The sequence below is a fragment of the Quercus suber genome, unplaced genomic scaffold (genome assembly GCF_002906115.3).
Source record: "Quercus suber isolate HL8 unplaced genomic scaffold, Cork oak 2.0 scaffold_119, whole genome shotgun sequence".
Lineage (NCBI taxonomy): Eukaryota > Viridiplantae > Streptophyta > Magnoliopsida > Fagales > Fagaceae > Quercus > Quercus suber.
In genome coordinates, this window is record NW_027069584.1 from 1,022,784 (window position 1) to 1,039,817 (window position 17,034).

General features: G+C 38.7%; 1 protein-coding gene across 1 annotated transcript; it reads right to left on the minus strand.

Annotated features, from left to right (window-relative positions):
- Nucleotides 1-10,583: 10,583 nt before the first annotated feature.
- On the minus strand, nucleotides 10,584-13,042 carry LOC112021201 (NAC domain-containing protein 2). The gene is made up of 3 exons (XM_024053770.2): nucleotides 12,748-13,042; nucleotides 11,998-12,272; nucleotides 10,584-11,540 (listed from the first exon to the last, which is right to left on the minus strand). Exons 1-3 carry the CDS (start codon nucleotides 12,905-12,907, stop codon nucleotides 11,097-11,099), a joined length of 879 nt encoding a protein of 292 aa, XP_023909538.2. The 5' UTR covers nucleotides 12,908-13,042; the 3' UTR covers nucleotides 10,584-11,096.
- Between the last annotated feature and the right edge of the window lie 3,992 nt (nucleotides 13,043-17,034).

Here is a 17,034-nt window from a genome sequence, read left to right on the forward strand (position 1 = left end):
TGACCTAAAAAGTTATTAATGCATAACTTAATCGTCATTAATACTTAAAAAGTTATTAATACATAACGAAATTAGCATTAATACATGACCTAAAAAGTTACTGATACATAATGAATTCGTCATTAATAAATGACCTAAAAATTTATAAATATATAATGAATCTGTCATTAATACATGATCTAAAAAGTTATTGTAAGGACTCAATTTGGAAAAGCCCTCATAAAATTCATCCCATAAGCCCAAACAATACATTTTTAGAGAGTGGGTTCAAGAACTAGGCCCTAACAAACGGACAACGCCCAAAACAGGACTCGCATCCGTTGAAGGCCGGTGTGCCAAAGTTACCTCTCAAGGTCTCTCCTCGGCATCGATCTGAGGATCCTGACCGAGGTCCCCCCCTCCCCCCCTTTTCACTGTTCTGTTGGTTCCCCTTATATAGCCCTCTTCTCACCATCTCTTTCTTCCACCTGTTGATCATCCATGCGCTTCCCTTCTGACCATCCGTCCCATCAGCTGCGTTATCAGTAATCATGTGATTTGTAGTGGCCAAGGTTGCCCTGTTCAAGAGTCACATCTCCTTTAGTGCAGTTAGAGGGTTAGGTGAGCGCATTTATTGTGGAGGTGACAACCTGTCTTGAGCCTGTTCTCCCACTTGGTGTTTGCCTCGATCCACCGAGGACAGGGTCATCCTCGGCGGGGTCCTTACAGCTCAGGCCTTTATGCAGCGTCCTCGGGCGATTCTCCATCCTCGGCATGGGCCTTGGGCCGGATGTAAAATGGGTCGAGGCTATCAGACTTTCAAGCCCCACAATAGCCCCTCAAAACCCTACTGTCCGTATCCTCGGACGAGGAGGAGGGTTTTGATATCCCTAGGCCTTTTTCATGATTCGCCCAACATCGGTCGACGTCAGCGTTAGAGTCTTTTTGCCTACCCAATGTACGTTTTTGGTGCCTCGATATTTGGCACGCGTTTGCATTAAATTTTTTGCGGTTCTATGTTCCCCACGTCTAACGGTGTGATGGCAATCAATCAGTGGGGATTTCCTGCCTTTATGGGCGGGAAGTTTCGCCTGTTTAATTTTAATTGGGGATATAAATACTCATTTAAACCACTTGGTCTTCTTATTTGTACATTCAAGAACTTCGGCTTGCACACTCTGAATCTAGTCCAATCTCCACACTGACCAGTGCCCCTTTTCAGCATAAAGAGTCTGTCCGAGGAGAATCTCCCTATTTCTGTAAGTCTCCTTCTCTCTGTAGCACAAACTTCTCTCTAATTCCTTTTTCTCTTTTACTCTCTCTCTCTGGTCTTTGAGTCATTACTAGGGATGGGTAAATTTAAGAAGTTAGTTGAGTCTGAAGAGATGATAGAGAAATTCATTGCCGATTACAGGATACCCCGTAATGTCGGCTTGAGGTATTGCGAGGAAGGAGAGTGGTACACTAAAAGGAACGAAGGCGAAGTTGTAATTTCTATAGTAGCCTTCGTAAAGGGAGGCGTGAGAATCCCTATGGGGCCAGTGATGAGCGGTTACCTTAGGCATTTTCAGCTAGCTCCTACCCAGTGCGCCGTTAATATGTTTAGGATACTAGTGTGCGTAGACGTCCTGAATGAGAAGATGGGGTTGAGGTTAACCCACCATGATGTGAACTAGTGCTACAATCTTCAGCACCTGAAGGGTAAGTCATACTATATGAAGACAAGGGACGATAGGGTTCGGTTTATCCAGTGCCTCCCCGATTCTAGTAAATGGTTGACCCAAGATTTTCTCATTGTGTCAGGGGAGTGGCACGACGGTCTCTACTGCCCGATAGTAGAGGGAGAGCCAGGTAGGGTACTCGAAGTAGGAGATGGTCTAACTTCTTTTCTTTTTTCTTGGTCGTATATCTTCTTTGTTTGATTGATTATAGAAGTTTTGTTTCTCTTTTTGCAGATCCGCACGCCTTCGCGCGTCATTTTCATCTAGTCAACAAGCAGGACTTGGAAACCGTTCTTAGGGCGGAGCTCTTTCTGAACGAGACCGATAACCAGGTTAGAGCCGCCCATAAAATCCTCGGATGTAATCCGGCCCAGAAGTCGTTTCCGGTCCCGAAACACGTTATCAGGGCTCGTGATCCTCGGCTTAGGCAAATCACCGTGGTAGAGGACGGGTTTTCATTTTTCGAAGGAACTTCTACTCTAGAGGGCATCCTGTTGGTGGGTTCTTCCTCGTCCCATCAAGCAGCCCAGGCCGAAGAAGAGAGCTTGGAGAAGGGGGGAGAAGTGGTCGAACTAAGCTCGTCTGAGGACGAATTTGGTGCATTTGACCGAACCAATCAGTCTAAGGATCCTTCTAGTGATTTGGGATACCCCTATTTGTCCGAAGCCGATCTTCAGCCCCTAAGGGTTGGTACTCAGACGGAGATGGGGTAAGAGGTTGCCTACAGCCTTAAGAGATACCTGGGTATGGTAGGACCTCTGGTACTAGTCTATTTTGTTTGAATTTTATTGCCTAGCACCTCCCTTTCCCCTAATGGCGTATTTGTTTTGGTTGGCAGGCTATCCAAGCTATTTTCAGGCTGGACGAGAAGGTCGACATCCAGAGTAATGCTCTGGGGCAAGAACGCGACAAATTCCTGAAGACTGCGAGTACCCTTAAGAGATCTGAAGCAGATCTCAAGAAGGTGATTGAAAGCCTAGAGGAGATGACAAGGGCTAGAGATAACGCGGCCTCTGACCTAGCCGCTGCTACGAAACAAGCTAAGGATCAGACGAAGCATTTGCAAGATGTCGAGGGCCAACTGCGGGCTGCTCAAGAGGACCTCGCTGACTTGAAGCAAAAGTTGGCCGAGGCAGTTGGGGTGAAAAGTATTGCCGAGTACGCCAGGGACGAGGCCGTGAGGGCCAAAGATGAAGCCGTGTTTGCGAGAATAAACATCGAGCGTTCCATAGAACAAGCGGAGGAAGAGGCCTTCGCTAAAGGGGTGGCTAAAATTGAAGCTACCCTTAAGATTCAAATTCCTGAAGTGTGCAGGCGTTTCTGTTCCCAGACCTAGAATGAAGCCCTCAACCAAGCAGGGGTTGATGCCTCGTCTGACCTTAGGAGAGTGGAAAGAGTGTATTACCCCCCTGCAATTCGCAAGGTTATCCCCGTTACTTCTGAGGCGAAGTCCGCTTTGCCGGTGGCAGGTGAGAGTCAGACTAAAACTGCCGAGGACACATCTTCAGCTGACAAACCTGTCGAAAGGGCTGATCTCCATGGAGCATTGGATGGGGCGGGAATTGTCAATCAAGAAGTGCCCTAGGGTGTGGTGAGGCCTCCTGTTGATCCCCAAGCCTCACTCGTTGTCCCTTAGATCCCTCCTGCTGGGGAAGGATCCTCTGAAGTAGCCCCTCGGAGGCAAGGTCCCGAGGTGTGAGTCAAAGTCGTCCAACAGGCTCCTCAAGACAAGCTGTCCGCCGATTTGGGGGAGTAAGCCATCTCGTTGGACTACCCTATTCTGATGGCGTGGACACTCCTATTTGTTTTCTTTTTCATTTCATTTCGCTTTTTGCCTTGGCGACGTTGTAACAGAATTACATACTTTTTATTTGAAATACATATTCAGTAGTTCGCTTTTAGTTCTTTGATTGATACTCCCTTTTACTTGTTATACTTTAATGTTTCGTTTAATACCTTGGTTCTGTTTTGGACTTAGTCTCGTGAGGCAATTAGCTCACCTTCAAGTTTAAATCTGAGGACCATACCACAACTCGGTTCTATCTGACACTTTTGTTCTTCTACAAGTAGCTAGCTTTCTCCTAGGTTTGAGTCCTTGGACCATTCAAGACCTTGGTTCAGTCTAGTACCCAGATATATTTGAGTGGTTAGTTTTCCCATAGGCTTGAGTCCAAGGACCATGCAAGGCCTTGGTTCTGTCTAACACTTAGGATCTTTTTGAAGTAGTTAGTTTCCCCATAGGCTTGAGTTCGAGGATCATGCAAGGCCTTGGTTCTATCTAACACTTAGGATCTTTTTGAAGTAGTTAGTTTCCCTATAGGCTTGAGTTCGATGACCATGCAAGGTCTTGGTTCTGTCTAACACTTAGGATCTTTTTGAAATAGTTAGTTTCCCCATAGGCTTGAGTCCAAGGACCATGCAAGGCCTTGGTTCTGTCTAACACTTAGGATCTTTTTGAAGTAGTCAGTTTCCCCATAGGCTTGAGTCCGAGGACCATACAAGGCATTGGTTCTGTCTAATATTTAGAATCTTTTTGAAGTAGTTAGTTTCCCCATATGCTTGAGTTCGAGGACCATGCAAGGCCTTGGTTTTGTTTAACACTTTTGTATGGGATGATGGAGTTTGTCCTCGGCACTTGGAATCTTATTTTTGTCGTGATGACGGCCTCGGTCCTGCTTCATCGGAAGTGGACTATCTTTGGGCTGGATCCTTGACCTCGCGGTGCCTTGGGCAGGGGTGGTTCGAACTTCTAAGCTTACACGTGGCAGTAACCCCGCCTTCAATTCAAGCTTCCGCCCTCCTTAGTTACGAGGTGTCCCCTGACTATTCGTGTTCGGCACTTGACATTTCGATGCGCGAGATGCACCCTCATTAATATCCTCGTGGATTGATGTAGATCCAGCGGTCTACGACCTCCTTGGAATTTGGTCAGGATTAATGCCGCTGATAACCCTTTTCTCAAATTCTGTGTGGATCAATTCCCACCAACCTCCACATTCTATATAAGGCTCTTTGGGGGGAAACATCTTTCCACACTCCATGAACCCCCTAACAAAATAGTAAACACGTCCTTTCAACTCTCTGAGCCCCCTCAATAACCCTGCCAGGATTGTGACAAGATTTTGGAGAAATGGAGCGGCCTTAGATGGGAGTGAGGACACACAAGCCAAAGGTCCTCTTCCCTTGACCGAGAGTTGTTGTGGCTGTAACCCGCATCAGACTTCCGGTGCGGCAGAGTTTAGGCGTCATCTTGATAGTGTCGTGCATGGCGGTCAGGATGGAGGTTCCTGAAGTACATAACGCTCTTCTCCGGGGCGCACCCATACTTGCCCTTCAGACTGGCAGTGACTCGTGCCTGGCCTACCCATCGATGAAGGCTTGCAAGATTACGTCATGTTCGGTGCCCGAGTGTTGCCGTCTCCAACGGCCAACCACAGTGGGACCGGGAGAGAATCAAGGGAACACCATGGGGAGGGGTCGTCACGTGCCCATGCATCTATTCCTCTCTTCTCGCCGATACCAACCGCACCGGCCCAGAGGTTGTTGGCAGCCTTAAAACATGCCTGCCTCAGCCCCCTTCCCGAAAGTTAGTTTTAAAACAAGCCCGTCTGGGCCTCTGTTTGTAGAATTAGCTTTAAAACACGCCTGTTTGAGCCTCTGTTTGTATCTTGTATTTACTTTTCGATTAATAAAATGTTGTGATGTTTGTTTCCTTCTCCTATTCTCTGAATCTTTTACTTTCCTGCAACGATCATATCTTGTGCAAAAGTGTTATTGTTGGTTGTTACTTCGTTTTTTTTTTTTTTTGAAGTCGGGGTCAGTATCGCCGGTGGTGACGAAAAACTACCCAACCTTGCGCAAGACCCTAACGGTGGAAATCGCTAGCCGTCGTGCCTGCTAACGCCCTAGTTCGATTCCCACAGACGACGCCAATTGTAAGGACTCAATTTGGAAAAAACCTCATAAAATTCATCCTATAAGCCCAAACAATACATTTTTAGAGAGTGGGTTCAAGAACTAGGCCCTAACAAACGGACAACGCCCAAAACAAGACTCGCATCCGTTGAAGGTCGATGTGCCAAAGTTACCTCTCAAGGTCTCTCCTCGACATCGATCTAAGGATCCTGATCGAGGTCCCCCCCCCCCCCCCCCCCCCCCCCCCCCCCACCCCCCCATTTTCACTATTCTGTTGGTTCCCCTTATATAGCCCTCTTTTCACCATCTCTTTCTTCCACTTGTTGATCATCCATGCGCTTCCCTTATGACCGTCTATCCCATCAACTGCGTTATCAGTAATCATGTGATTTGTAGTTGCCAAGGTTGCCCTGTCCAGGAGTCACATCTCCCTTAGTGCGATCAGAGGGTTAGGTGAGCGCATTTATTGTGAATGTGACAACCTGTCCTGGGCCTGTTCCCTCACTTGGTGTTGGCCTCGGTCCACCGAGGACAGGGTCATCCTCAGCGGGGTCCTTACAGCTCAGGCCTTTATGCAGCGTCCTCGGGCGATTCTCCATCCTCGGCATGGGCCTTGGGTCGGATGTAAAATGGGCCGAGGCTATCAAACTTTCAGGCCCTACAGTTATTACTACATAACGAAATCGCTATTAATCCATGACCTAAAAAGTTATTAATACATAACTTAATGGTCATTAATACATGATCTAAAAATTATTAACACATAACGAATCTTTATTAATATATGACCTAAAAAGTTACTCCCTCCGTCTCAATTTGTTTATCTTGTTTGAAAAGTCAAATTTTTTAAGGGAATATCATTTATTGTCTTGTCTGCCTTATAAAAATGTATTAGTTTACAAAATTACCCTTAAATAAATTTATCAACTTTTTTTAAAAAAGAGTTATTGTTAATGAGGCAACTAAAAAGGTGCCCCAATTAAATTGATTTTTTAAATATTTGTTAGTTTTCTTTTCAAAAAGTTTTGAAAACAAAGTAGGGGTATAATAGGAACATTAGTAAACAAATAACTTTTATTTTTAGAAATAGGACAATATATTGGGACATTGCAAAATGGAATAGAGGACAAACAAATTGGGACAGAGGGAGTTTTGATACATAACGAATCTGTCATTAATACATGACCTTAAAAGTTATTAATACGTAACTTAATGGTCATTAATACATGACGTAAAAAGTTAATAATACATAACGAATCTTCATTAATACATGACCTAAAAAGTTATTAATACATAACGAAATTGTCATTAATACATGACCTAAAAAGTTATTAACACATAACTAATCCATCATTAATACATGACTTATAAAGTTATCTAAAAGCATAACATAATGACCACAAAAATGGCTAAAAGTTAACACGTCAAGGATAAGGCAATTAAGAAATATAGTATCAAAATATTCGAACATCAAGCAAAATACAACCAAAGAAAATAAAATAAACATGCTCAAAACAAGTGAGCCCAAGATATTGTTTCTTAGAGACTAAACTAGGAAATATAAACTTACTCAAAACAAACGAGCCCAAGGAATTGTTTTTCAAAAGCTAGAAATAAAAGAAGTGTTTTGAGTAGGATTAGAAGGAGACGAATCCACTAAAGTCTCAGTAGTGACAACAGTATCATCTTCCATCCTATCTTCTACATCACCAGCTACCCCATCAATTGAAAGACGATTCACCAAAATCTCCTTCTCAACGGCCTCCATGTCAAGAGTAGAAAAGTCAAAACCTGGATGATGTTTAGCCATGTACTTGTGAAAAAAGTTCAAAACCTTCCACATAATAGTCGTACAGCTTATCAGAATATGCGTCAAACTTCTTAAACTTTTCAACCGCCTCAAAGTCAGCTTTTTGAAGAATAAGTGCAACATCTTCGATTTACTTATCTTTCAGCCCAGAGAAAGCCTTCTCAGTCTTCACATCCTGCTCTAGAACTTCCACACAATCCTAAGCCTAATTCACCTCGCCAGAAAGAGACGTAACCTTAGTCTTCAAATTCTCAGTAGAAAGTGTGTCCTCCTTGGACTGGGCAACTACATACTTTTCCTCATAGTCCAAGTATTTCCCAAAAAGATAAAAGGATTCACCCAACACTTTGAGCATAAAAGGTTATAAGAAATCAAAAGAAAAACCTTCATGCAAACATATCACAAGAGTAAAGAGCATACCTGCATAACCTTGTAAACATGAGAAGACACTAGTTCAACAAAAAGTGTTGGAGTCAGTGGTTTAAAGACCTCGACAAAAATGGAATCATGGCCTTCGCCATTGCACAATCGACATAGTCCCAAAAAGTGCCAACCACTGCCTGATCTCACCTTCTGCTTTGGTTCACCTTAACAGTAGGCATAATTATTTCCAATGATGATGTGGGTGAAGCAAGACTCTGGAAGGTAGGTTGAACAATAGGGGAAGTAACCACAGGATCTTCCCCCTTGGATGGTTCATCATCTTTACGACGTCTCTTCAATAAGAGACCCTCCTTCAACCCTGTCTTGGCCTTTTTCTCCTAGACTTCAGCCAATTTACCTTTGCTGAATCTAGTCTCCATTCCTTAAAAAAAAAAAAAAAGGATAATTAGAAAGGGAGGGTGTTTGAAGGCAACGTGATATTTGCAAAGATCAATATGCTCAATCTTTTTGACAGCCTTAATGTTCTTTTTGGACATAATTAAAAGGTTCAAGTCCAAGAAAATGAAGAAAAAGAAATTGTGGAGATATGAGTTTGTCAAAATCAGAGACACTCTTAATATATCTCTTGACATTTTATAGTCGATGGTGATATCGTTTTTTTAGATGAGGACGAACAAACTCTGCATACATGTAAAGAATTTTTAAAAGGTTGAGAAATAACAAGCACGTGCATACACTAATACGCATGCACGCGCGCGCACGCACACACACAAAGAAAATGAAGGATGCACTAGACACAAGAGTGCCCCACCTACGAAGCAATTTGGGAGCATCTTTTGAATTTTCACTCAAAGTGGTTTCCCAACCATCACCAGGCATGAAGATGAAATTAGTTTTCCACTCGCGAAGGGAAGAAGGGGAATCAAAAACTAACCTTGACTTTTTGTCCCAAGGTTTAAATTCCCAATAACCAAGATGCTTGGACCATCCTAAATGATAAAGATGTAAGAATTCTTCTACCCTAAGGATATCCCTTTCATTGGTAGACATCCACATCACCATACAACATACAACCGTTCTCCATGAGTTGGGGACAACCTGAGCAAAAGCGAGTTTTAGAAGAAGGAATAACTCTCTAATAAAGGGATGAATAGGAAAACGGAGGCCACTGATGAAATCAGCCTTATAGAAGCAAACTTCATCAGGAAAATAAGAGCAGACTCTGTCACTAGCATCATGAATCCTAATTTTAATAGAAGGAGAAAATTGCAATCTATTCCTAATTCTAGATTCATCTTTCTTTTTGAGAGTGTAGAGCACCCTTAAAGCTATAAAAGGGGTTTTCTGAGAAGAGACCTCAGAAGCATCATTTTGTTCAAATGAAGATAAATCTGTTTCAAGCTCACTAGATGGAACTTCCCTCTCACCTAAGCTCCTTGGTATGACGAGGCAATCTTAGCCTTACACATGTCACGGGAACAGACGAAACGTCATCTCACAATAAATGCGAGTACACGGAAAATGAATAGACAGAATTTCTTTTATTCCTATCTTGTCACATAGACGAAGACATGAATAAGGGGCAACTGATGAGTCCAAATTCTAACGGCTTCGTCAGTCATAATGGACGAACCTAAGATACATTGCGCATTTATGGGGAGCATTTATGCCAAAGATTAATAGATGAAGCAACGAAAAAGAAGATGTTACACAAATCAAAGCATTAATTTGTAACATATTAACCGTTACAAATGAAAATGAATGCAAAGATTCGTTGTTCATTAAAGACTAGATGGCTATAAAGTCAGAGAGGAACAGAACCAAAAGATACACAATTCTCATTCGAAAAACTACTCCTAAGTTAAATTCTTTTACGATATATTTCAATTTAATTCTATTTTAACTTAATCATTAGAATGTTTTTAGCAAACACCACACCGGTGTATTTCTTTTTCTCTATTTCATATCTTATTGCAGGTTCATCTTTCGATGAATCCATCCTCATTGTCTATCGGCATAGATGAGATCTCAAATGACGATTTTAGCAAACATCGTTTGGATAACACTTATTGTTGCTGAAAGTTGCTAAAAACTAATTGTTGCTGAAAACACTGTAGCAAAATAATTTTTAAATGTGTAAATAGTGTTGTGGGACCCACTTTTAATATTAAATATTGCGTAAACAGTGCATGAACAGTGCGTGAACAGTACACGCACAATATATGTACAGTAAATTTTGTCTCCAAAGTCAAAAAAGCCGGCAGAAAAAAAAAAAAAAAAAAAAAAGGCAGAAAACGTGAATCATAAAACGTGCCGCAACTTTAAGTGCAATCCAAACGCAGGCTCAATTACCACTGCATTGAGCCCCAATAATTGGGCTGTGCTAATTATGCATCGTGGTTCATCATGCTCCGTTTTTATTGCAATTCTACGAAGGATGATAATAATGTTATAACTTGAAACCCAACTTTCTGCAATTCTAGTCATCATATGTTATTGTCGTTCCACATGTCAAAACATGGGCACTTACTCTTAAGAAAATATGTGGTTGACATTCTACGCCATAATTGCTACAACAACCCAACAATATCCAATAAAGATATTGAAATTAAACTTGGCCAAAAGATTAAACTTAAGACTTTACGTCAACATTCAACAAGGCATTTTCTCCAAATTTAAAAATTATAAACAAATTGTCAACGCCGGAATGCTTGATTATAGTGGATTTTTCGCCATGTTCAGCCACCTTAAGCCCCAAAATTCCAACCACCAAATAAAAAATACTTTGACATTTTTTCATAAATTGTAATATATTTTACACATGGGTTATGAAAAAATTCAGCTACAATAAGAAAATGCAAGAATTTCCTACACGGGTACATATTAACACAAGGAAAATCTAACACAAGCCGTTGTTGGATTACCTACACCTTCCTAATAATACTCACTTCAGATTGTCCACCAGAAGATCAAATAATTGAGATGCCAATTATCACCACCAGTATATAGCATGCCTTCTTTTCTCTGTTTCACTTTGATTCAAAGCTCCACTTTGATGAATTGCTTGCTAAATTCTAGGACCAATTATAATCCTCATAAGAACCCAAAAAGAATTGTCTCCCACGTGCACAAACACAGACAAAGATTGCCTGAGCCCACACATGCTGAAGTATTTGGTAATATTTTGGTGTATATAATAGACCTACAATGAATTAAAAATATTGTTTGGGACCACAAAGGTGTTCCCATTTGAAGTGTCTCTCTTTTCTTGATTTTTGACCAATCGATTAAAGTGGCTTTTGTAGATACATGAACATGTCCTGCAAAGGTGAGAGCTGGTCCATTTGGTACTGAACTTGTGGGGCAAAAGGGTCCTCAGCGAAGCCATCCATGTAATTGTACTGAAAATAATCAAACACGTTGCCTATGTCATTGTCATTCCATTTTGGCTCGCTTTGGACCTCCTTTTCCCATGCAACTTCCGGGGACACCACTTGCTCCGAGCAACTCGTGTCCGTGTGCAACACCGGCACCGAATCCGACGTGTCCATGTGTAATTGGTCATTGCTGATCATTGTTTGTGTCACTGTTGTGTTCTGCCCAGACACCATGATTTTTGGTTTTTGCTCCTCCTCTATTTCTGCGAACTTTTCCATTTTTTGGTCCAATGGTTGATATTTCTCTAGTGTGCCTTTCTTGTTGTAGATTCGACATAAGACCCAATCATCAAGCTGCAATACAAAATAAATTTTGTCAAACTTAGCCATTAAGATCTCAATTTTATTGAACATTATATAAAGATTAATCTCATTTGAATTGATATGGTTTTTTTTTTTTTTTTGCTGAGTTTGAATTGATATGGTTAGGTGTAAGGCAACCTAAAAATATCGTTATTGTACCTAACCCAATAAGATAGTCCAACCATATTAAATATCAGATTAAATAAAAGTTTAGTCAGCCTCATTCTGTGGTCCATAATGTGCATATACCATCCCATTTAGGCTAATAATTTTGAAAAACGAATAAAAAATCATTTTCTTTGATAAAAGCATATGTCACGGATGATGAAAATAGATTTGAGTACGTTATGAAAAAACGTTTATTATATGAACAAATTTGACTAGTATCAAAAACCAGTAAAATTTTCAAAAATTGCAGATTAATTAAAGGGAAAGAAAAAGTACATACCCTCAAGTTATTCTTTTTGCCAGCAGATCGATCCACATTTGCAAGACGATATTCATGCATGATCCAGTTGGTTTTGATTCCTCTAGGGGCTTTACCAGCATAGAAAACAAGTGCTTTCTTAATACCCAATGGTTTGGGCTTTCCAATGGGCTTGTCAGCTCCGGTTGCCTTCCAATATCCGGTTCCTGCCGCCCGGTTTGGCCTTGAACCGTTTGGATATTTTCTATCCCTTGGGGAAAAGAAGTACCACTCTTTTTCGCCATAAAGAGCCATTTCTGCAAAAATCAACAAGAACCAAAAAAATTTAGAACCACCCAAATTTCACGAAGTTCTATCTAGATTCTAGACACAGATGTAGATTTTTTAAAAATAAATTATAATATCCACAACAAAAAGGAATTAAAAAGTGAAAATTTTGCAGCTTTTTTCTGATTTCTAACAATATATCAAGGGGGAAAATTAAGAAGAAAATGAAGAAATTCAAGTAAAGTTTTTCCAAATTCAGCAAACCCATTTCCCAAAACTAAAAATAAAATCCAAAAATTTTAGTTATTGGTTAGAAAATTCAACACCCACCCCCATCCAAAAAAAAAAAAAAAAAGTTGATCTGTTGTTCAATTTCAGAAATTAATAATTTTAAGAAAATTGAAGCGAGATTAAGCAGACCCATGTCCCGAAACTTGAACCAAAAAAAATCAAAATCTAATATTTGATTGGTAAAAGAACGAAGAATCTGGAAATTAAGGTTACCTGGAAGCTGCCATGGATCATACTTGTAAAGATCAATCTCCCTAATAATAGGAACAGCAAGAGGCATAGAAGCACATTTCCTACACAAATAATGATTCACCAACTCCTCATCTGTTGGGTGAAATCTGAACCCAGGTGGTAACTCTAGCTCACTCGACATTTCCAATTAACTTTTCTTTTTCTTTTGTCTTCTCTTCAAGCTTGAATCAAACTAGGCCTCTCTCTCTCTCTCTGTGTGTTCTTGTTCTTCTTGGTTGAATACAGACGCTGCTTGAATGAAACACGAAGCATATACGAGGTACACAATGACTTATATATAGAAGAGCACAAAAAAAAGGAACATGAAGAGGAATAAGCACGTGGGGGTGAGTTGCAAGGTCGTATCTAGAACTGAAAAACGTGCTGACCGCAGCCAGGGAGAGATGGGGTAATTACAATTACACGCGTCGACGGTCCAATGGGTTCTCGACACTTGTGCATGTACCACCTTTGTCTTTTAGCCTTCTGTCACTGCTTCCGTCACCTATTTTGTACTTTTGTTATAGTTAAAGTCGGCGGCTCAGCTAAACGGCCTTTGGAGATCGTTGACGGTCGTGTCAGCACTGGACCCTTGCCCTCCAAGGTTTCGATAGTTTGTGACCCTATGTAATCTAATGATGGCTCCAGAAGTTCCCACTAATCACTCTGTGCTTAACACTAAAGGAGACTAACTAAGGGGGTCGTTAAGTTGCAATTGAGACTGCTCATAATCACTTATAAATCAAGATTTATCTAATAGACATTTGATGTAAACACACACTCAAACAATTCAAATCCAATTAAACCCATACAATTATAGTAATGTTACATACCCAACAATATAATTATATTTATAGCAATCCAATCAAATTCACTTTTCATTATCACTAACAATCAAACAACTTAGTAATGTGTGAAATTTGTTGTAAAAAAGATTGTATCTAAGGCATTGCTGCTTACATGCAAAATGACTAATTGTAAGTAACCTTATAAACTCAAGATTTAGTTGCAATCGAGATTTTTCATGATCACTTGTAAATCAAGATTTACCTAATAGACATACACTCAAAAACAATCTAATCAAATCAAATCCATGCAATTTGTAGTAATGTTATATGCATAACATTATCATTAATGCATTTATAGCAATCTAATTAAATTCACTTTTTATTATCACATGTCATCACTGCTTACACATAGAAGGACTAATTAAATTACAATTGGGGTTGCTTGTAATCTTATAAACTCAAAATTTATCTACTAAATATATATTAGGGGTGTCATTTAGGGTTAGCGTGTCATGTCAAGTTATGGGTATTCAACTCAAACTCAGAGTCCAAATCTTCTGTCTCATCAATTGTGCTCCACTTTATGCTCCATCAATAAAATTTGGACAACTAGCCTCTCTCATTAAATGAGATAACTCTGACTTTAATGAGAGATGCTAGTTGTCTCATTTAATGAGATATCTCATTTAATGAGAGAGGCTAGTTGTCCAAATTTTATTGGTGGAGCACGAAGTGGAACACAATTGATGAGACAGAGGATTTGGACTCTTCAACTCAAACGTGACCTATTTAATAATCGTGCAATAACCCCTCAACCTTAACTCGACTTATTAATGAAGCGGGTTAACACAACATGACCTACTTAACACACTTAATAAACAGGTTGTATTAGGTTGACACAAATGTGACATGACTTATTTCAACCTACTTAATATTAAGCAAGTTGGATTGACACAAATTCAAACCATTTAACCCGCTTAAAAAAGGCAACAAATCGATTAATATTGTTATAAATTTAATACAAACTCATAACATCAAATACTTAAAACATATTGTCCAAAAGTTCAAAGTAAAATCAAAGTACTTAATAAATATTTAGTCCATAATGTAGTACCATCCATTGAGAAATAAGTTCCTTACATTCCAAAAGAAGTGCAAATACTTCAACTCAAAATCAAACTAACATAGTTAATATATATATATATATATATATATAACATCTTTTTAAAGTATTTATATGAAGTTTTGAGATTTAAAATTTGTAAAGTTTCAACTAACAATTATATCACTTATAAGTTTCTGTAATTATTTACTTTTCTTTTTAAGTTTAAAATATAGGTTGTATATAAAAGATATTTGACAAATCTAAAATAAATTAAATATTTATTTATTATACAAGTTAAATGGGTTGTGTTAAAACGACTCATTTCAGATTAACACGAATAAATTGGTATTTCAAACGTGTCAATTGTAGGTCACGCGGGTTAACCTGTTTATGACACTTTTCTTATTGTGTTACTTTCAGGTCAACTTGATTATGACCCAAACTTGCTAAGGCTCAACCCTAATCCAAAAAAACCTATGTCATATTCGTGAGTAGTATCAAACATTGACAACCCTATATCATCAAAACATATGCTCAAAAAATTTAATCTAATTAATTCCATAAAATTTTATGGCAATGGTAACATTACTACAAAATTGTTGAGTTGGTCTTCAATCACTGACAAACATAACTAAAGTTCTTGAATCCATTAGTTTTTCACTAATACTCATAATCGAACAACTCAATAATTGTGTCAGTAGTTGTTGGGTTTTGTGGAGCTTAGTTGTATTTAATCCGGATTATGATCCGATTTGAAATAATATTGTTGCGATTTTTAATGAGAGATTTTCTAAGGCCTAATCTATGGAGTGGAGGCTTTTATATTGTTTTGAGAGAGAAAATTATATTGCCATACTCTTTATTTTCCCTGAGAATATTAAAATCCCTACAACTCTTTGGATGTAGGCAAATTGTCAAACCACATAAATATTATCTTGTGTGTGATTATTTTTCTTTAATGTATATATATATATATATATTCTATTTTTGTATCTCACAAATCTGTAAATTTTGTGGATATTCCCATCAATATTGCTATCATAAAATTTGGGATATCACATGCTATGGACACGTCACCACACAAACGTCATCTCTCTGCTGGATCATATATCTTTGCTGGATCATATATCGTATTTTCCTATCACGAAATGTGGACTCCATTGGTGATAGTAGTGTAAATAAAAGAGGGTGTTTGTAGAGGATTGGAGAATAGTATACGATGGATTTGAACCGCACGTCACCACACAAACGTCATCTCTCTGCTGGATCATGCATCTTTTTTTTTTTTTTTTTTTTTTTATGGGTGCTGGATCATTTATCAGTTANAGAAGAGTGAGAAAAGTGAGAGAGAGAGAGAAGTAAAGTAAAGGAAGTGTGATGGCTAAGTACAGGGGAGTCTCTGTCAGTGTGCAAGAGAGGGGAAAAAAAAAGTAGGGCGGCACATGAAGTTAAAAGTTTTGACGTGTTTAATTGTTTGAGAGGAGAAAATGTCCTTTCATGCGAATAATTGTGTGATTTTAATTAGTTCAATTAGTAAGGTATTTTATTATTGTAATTATGTAATTTTTACGTATAGTTATTTTCAAGCTTAGTTAAAAGTTTTATTGTGTTTAATTGTTTGAGGGGGAGAAAATGTTTTTTCATGCTTAATTAAGAGTAATTGCATGTTTTTAGTTAGTTCAATTGATAGAATATTTTATTGTTGTAATTACGTATTTTTTACTCATGGTTATTTTACAAATATAAAGTTTTTGTAAGACAGAAAGAAAAAGGTTAGAGTTCAAATTTCTAAAGGAAGTTTCATATATACATATACTTAGATTAGGTTTATGTAGAATTTATATCCTCTATTAAAAAAATATAAAGTAAAAGGTATTATAATAGTGTAAAATAATAGTATTTTAATACCAAATAAGAGATAAAAAAAACTATTATTAAAAGCTGTCATAGATTAACACTCTTTAAAAAAGAATAAATTTTTTGTATTAATTATTGATGCGCATGCTAAGCTATACACAATTGAACTGAAATGAAATCATTCCAGTTATAATTACGAAATGTTACAATTATTAATGAAATTAAAACACAGTTTCAATTATGTGTTCAATATATATATAGTTCGTGTATAACTATTACCATCCATATTTTGCTGAGAGGTTCAATCAACCGTTCTTTAATGGCAACAATTGGATACTTATTGGGGGAAAATAGGACAAGTCTAGTGTTTTTTGACTGGAAAGTATTAATGTTGGGATGAACGCGAGCCGTTGGTTTTATTAGAAATTTTGAGAGTGGCAATTTATATACGTAACAACGAAGTCTGCTATCTGGTGGCCCGGTGGGCCTTCTCAATGCTTTTTTTTTTTTTTTTTTTTT

Bases quoted from the DNA above. Each gene is read 5' to 3' on its own strand.
- LOC112021201 (XM_024053770.2), bottom strand. From the start codon at position 12,907: ATGTCGAGTGAGCTAGAGTTACCACCTGGGTTCAGATTTCACCCAACA. The intron at 12,273-12,747 runs GTAACCTTAATT...TGATTTTTGCAG, and splicing joins TGATCCATGGCAGCTTCCAG to AAATGGCTCTTTATGGCGAA. The intron at 11,541-11,997 runs GTATGTACTTTT...TTTGTATTGCAG, and splicing joins GCAAAAAGAATAACTTGAGG to CTTGATGATTGGGTCTTATG.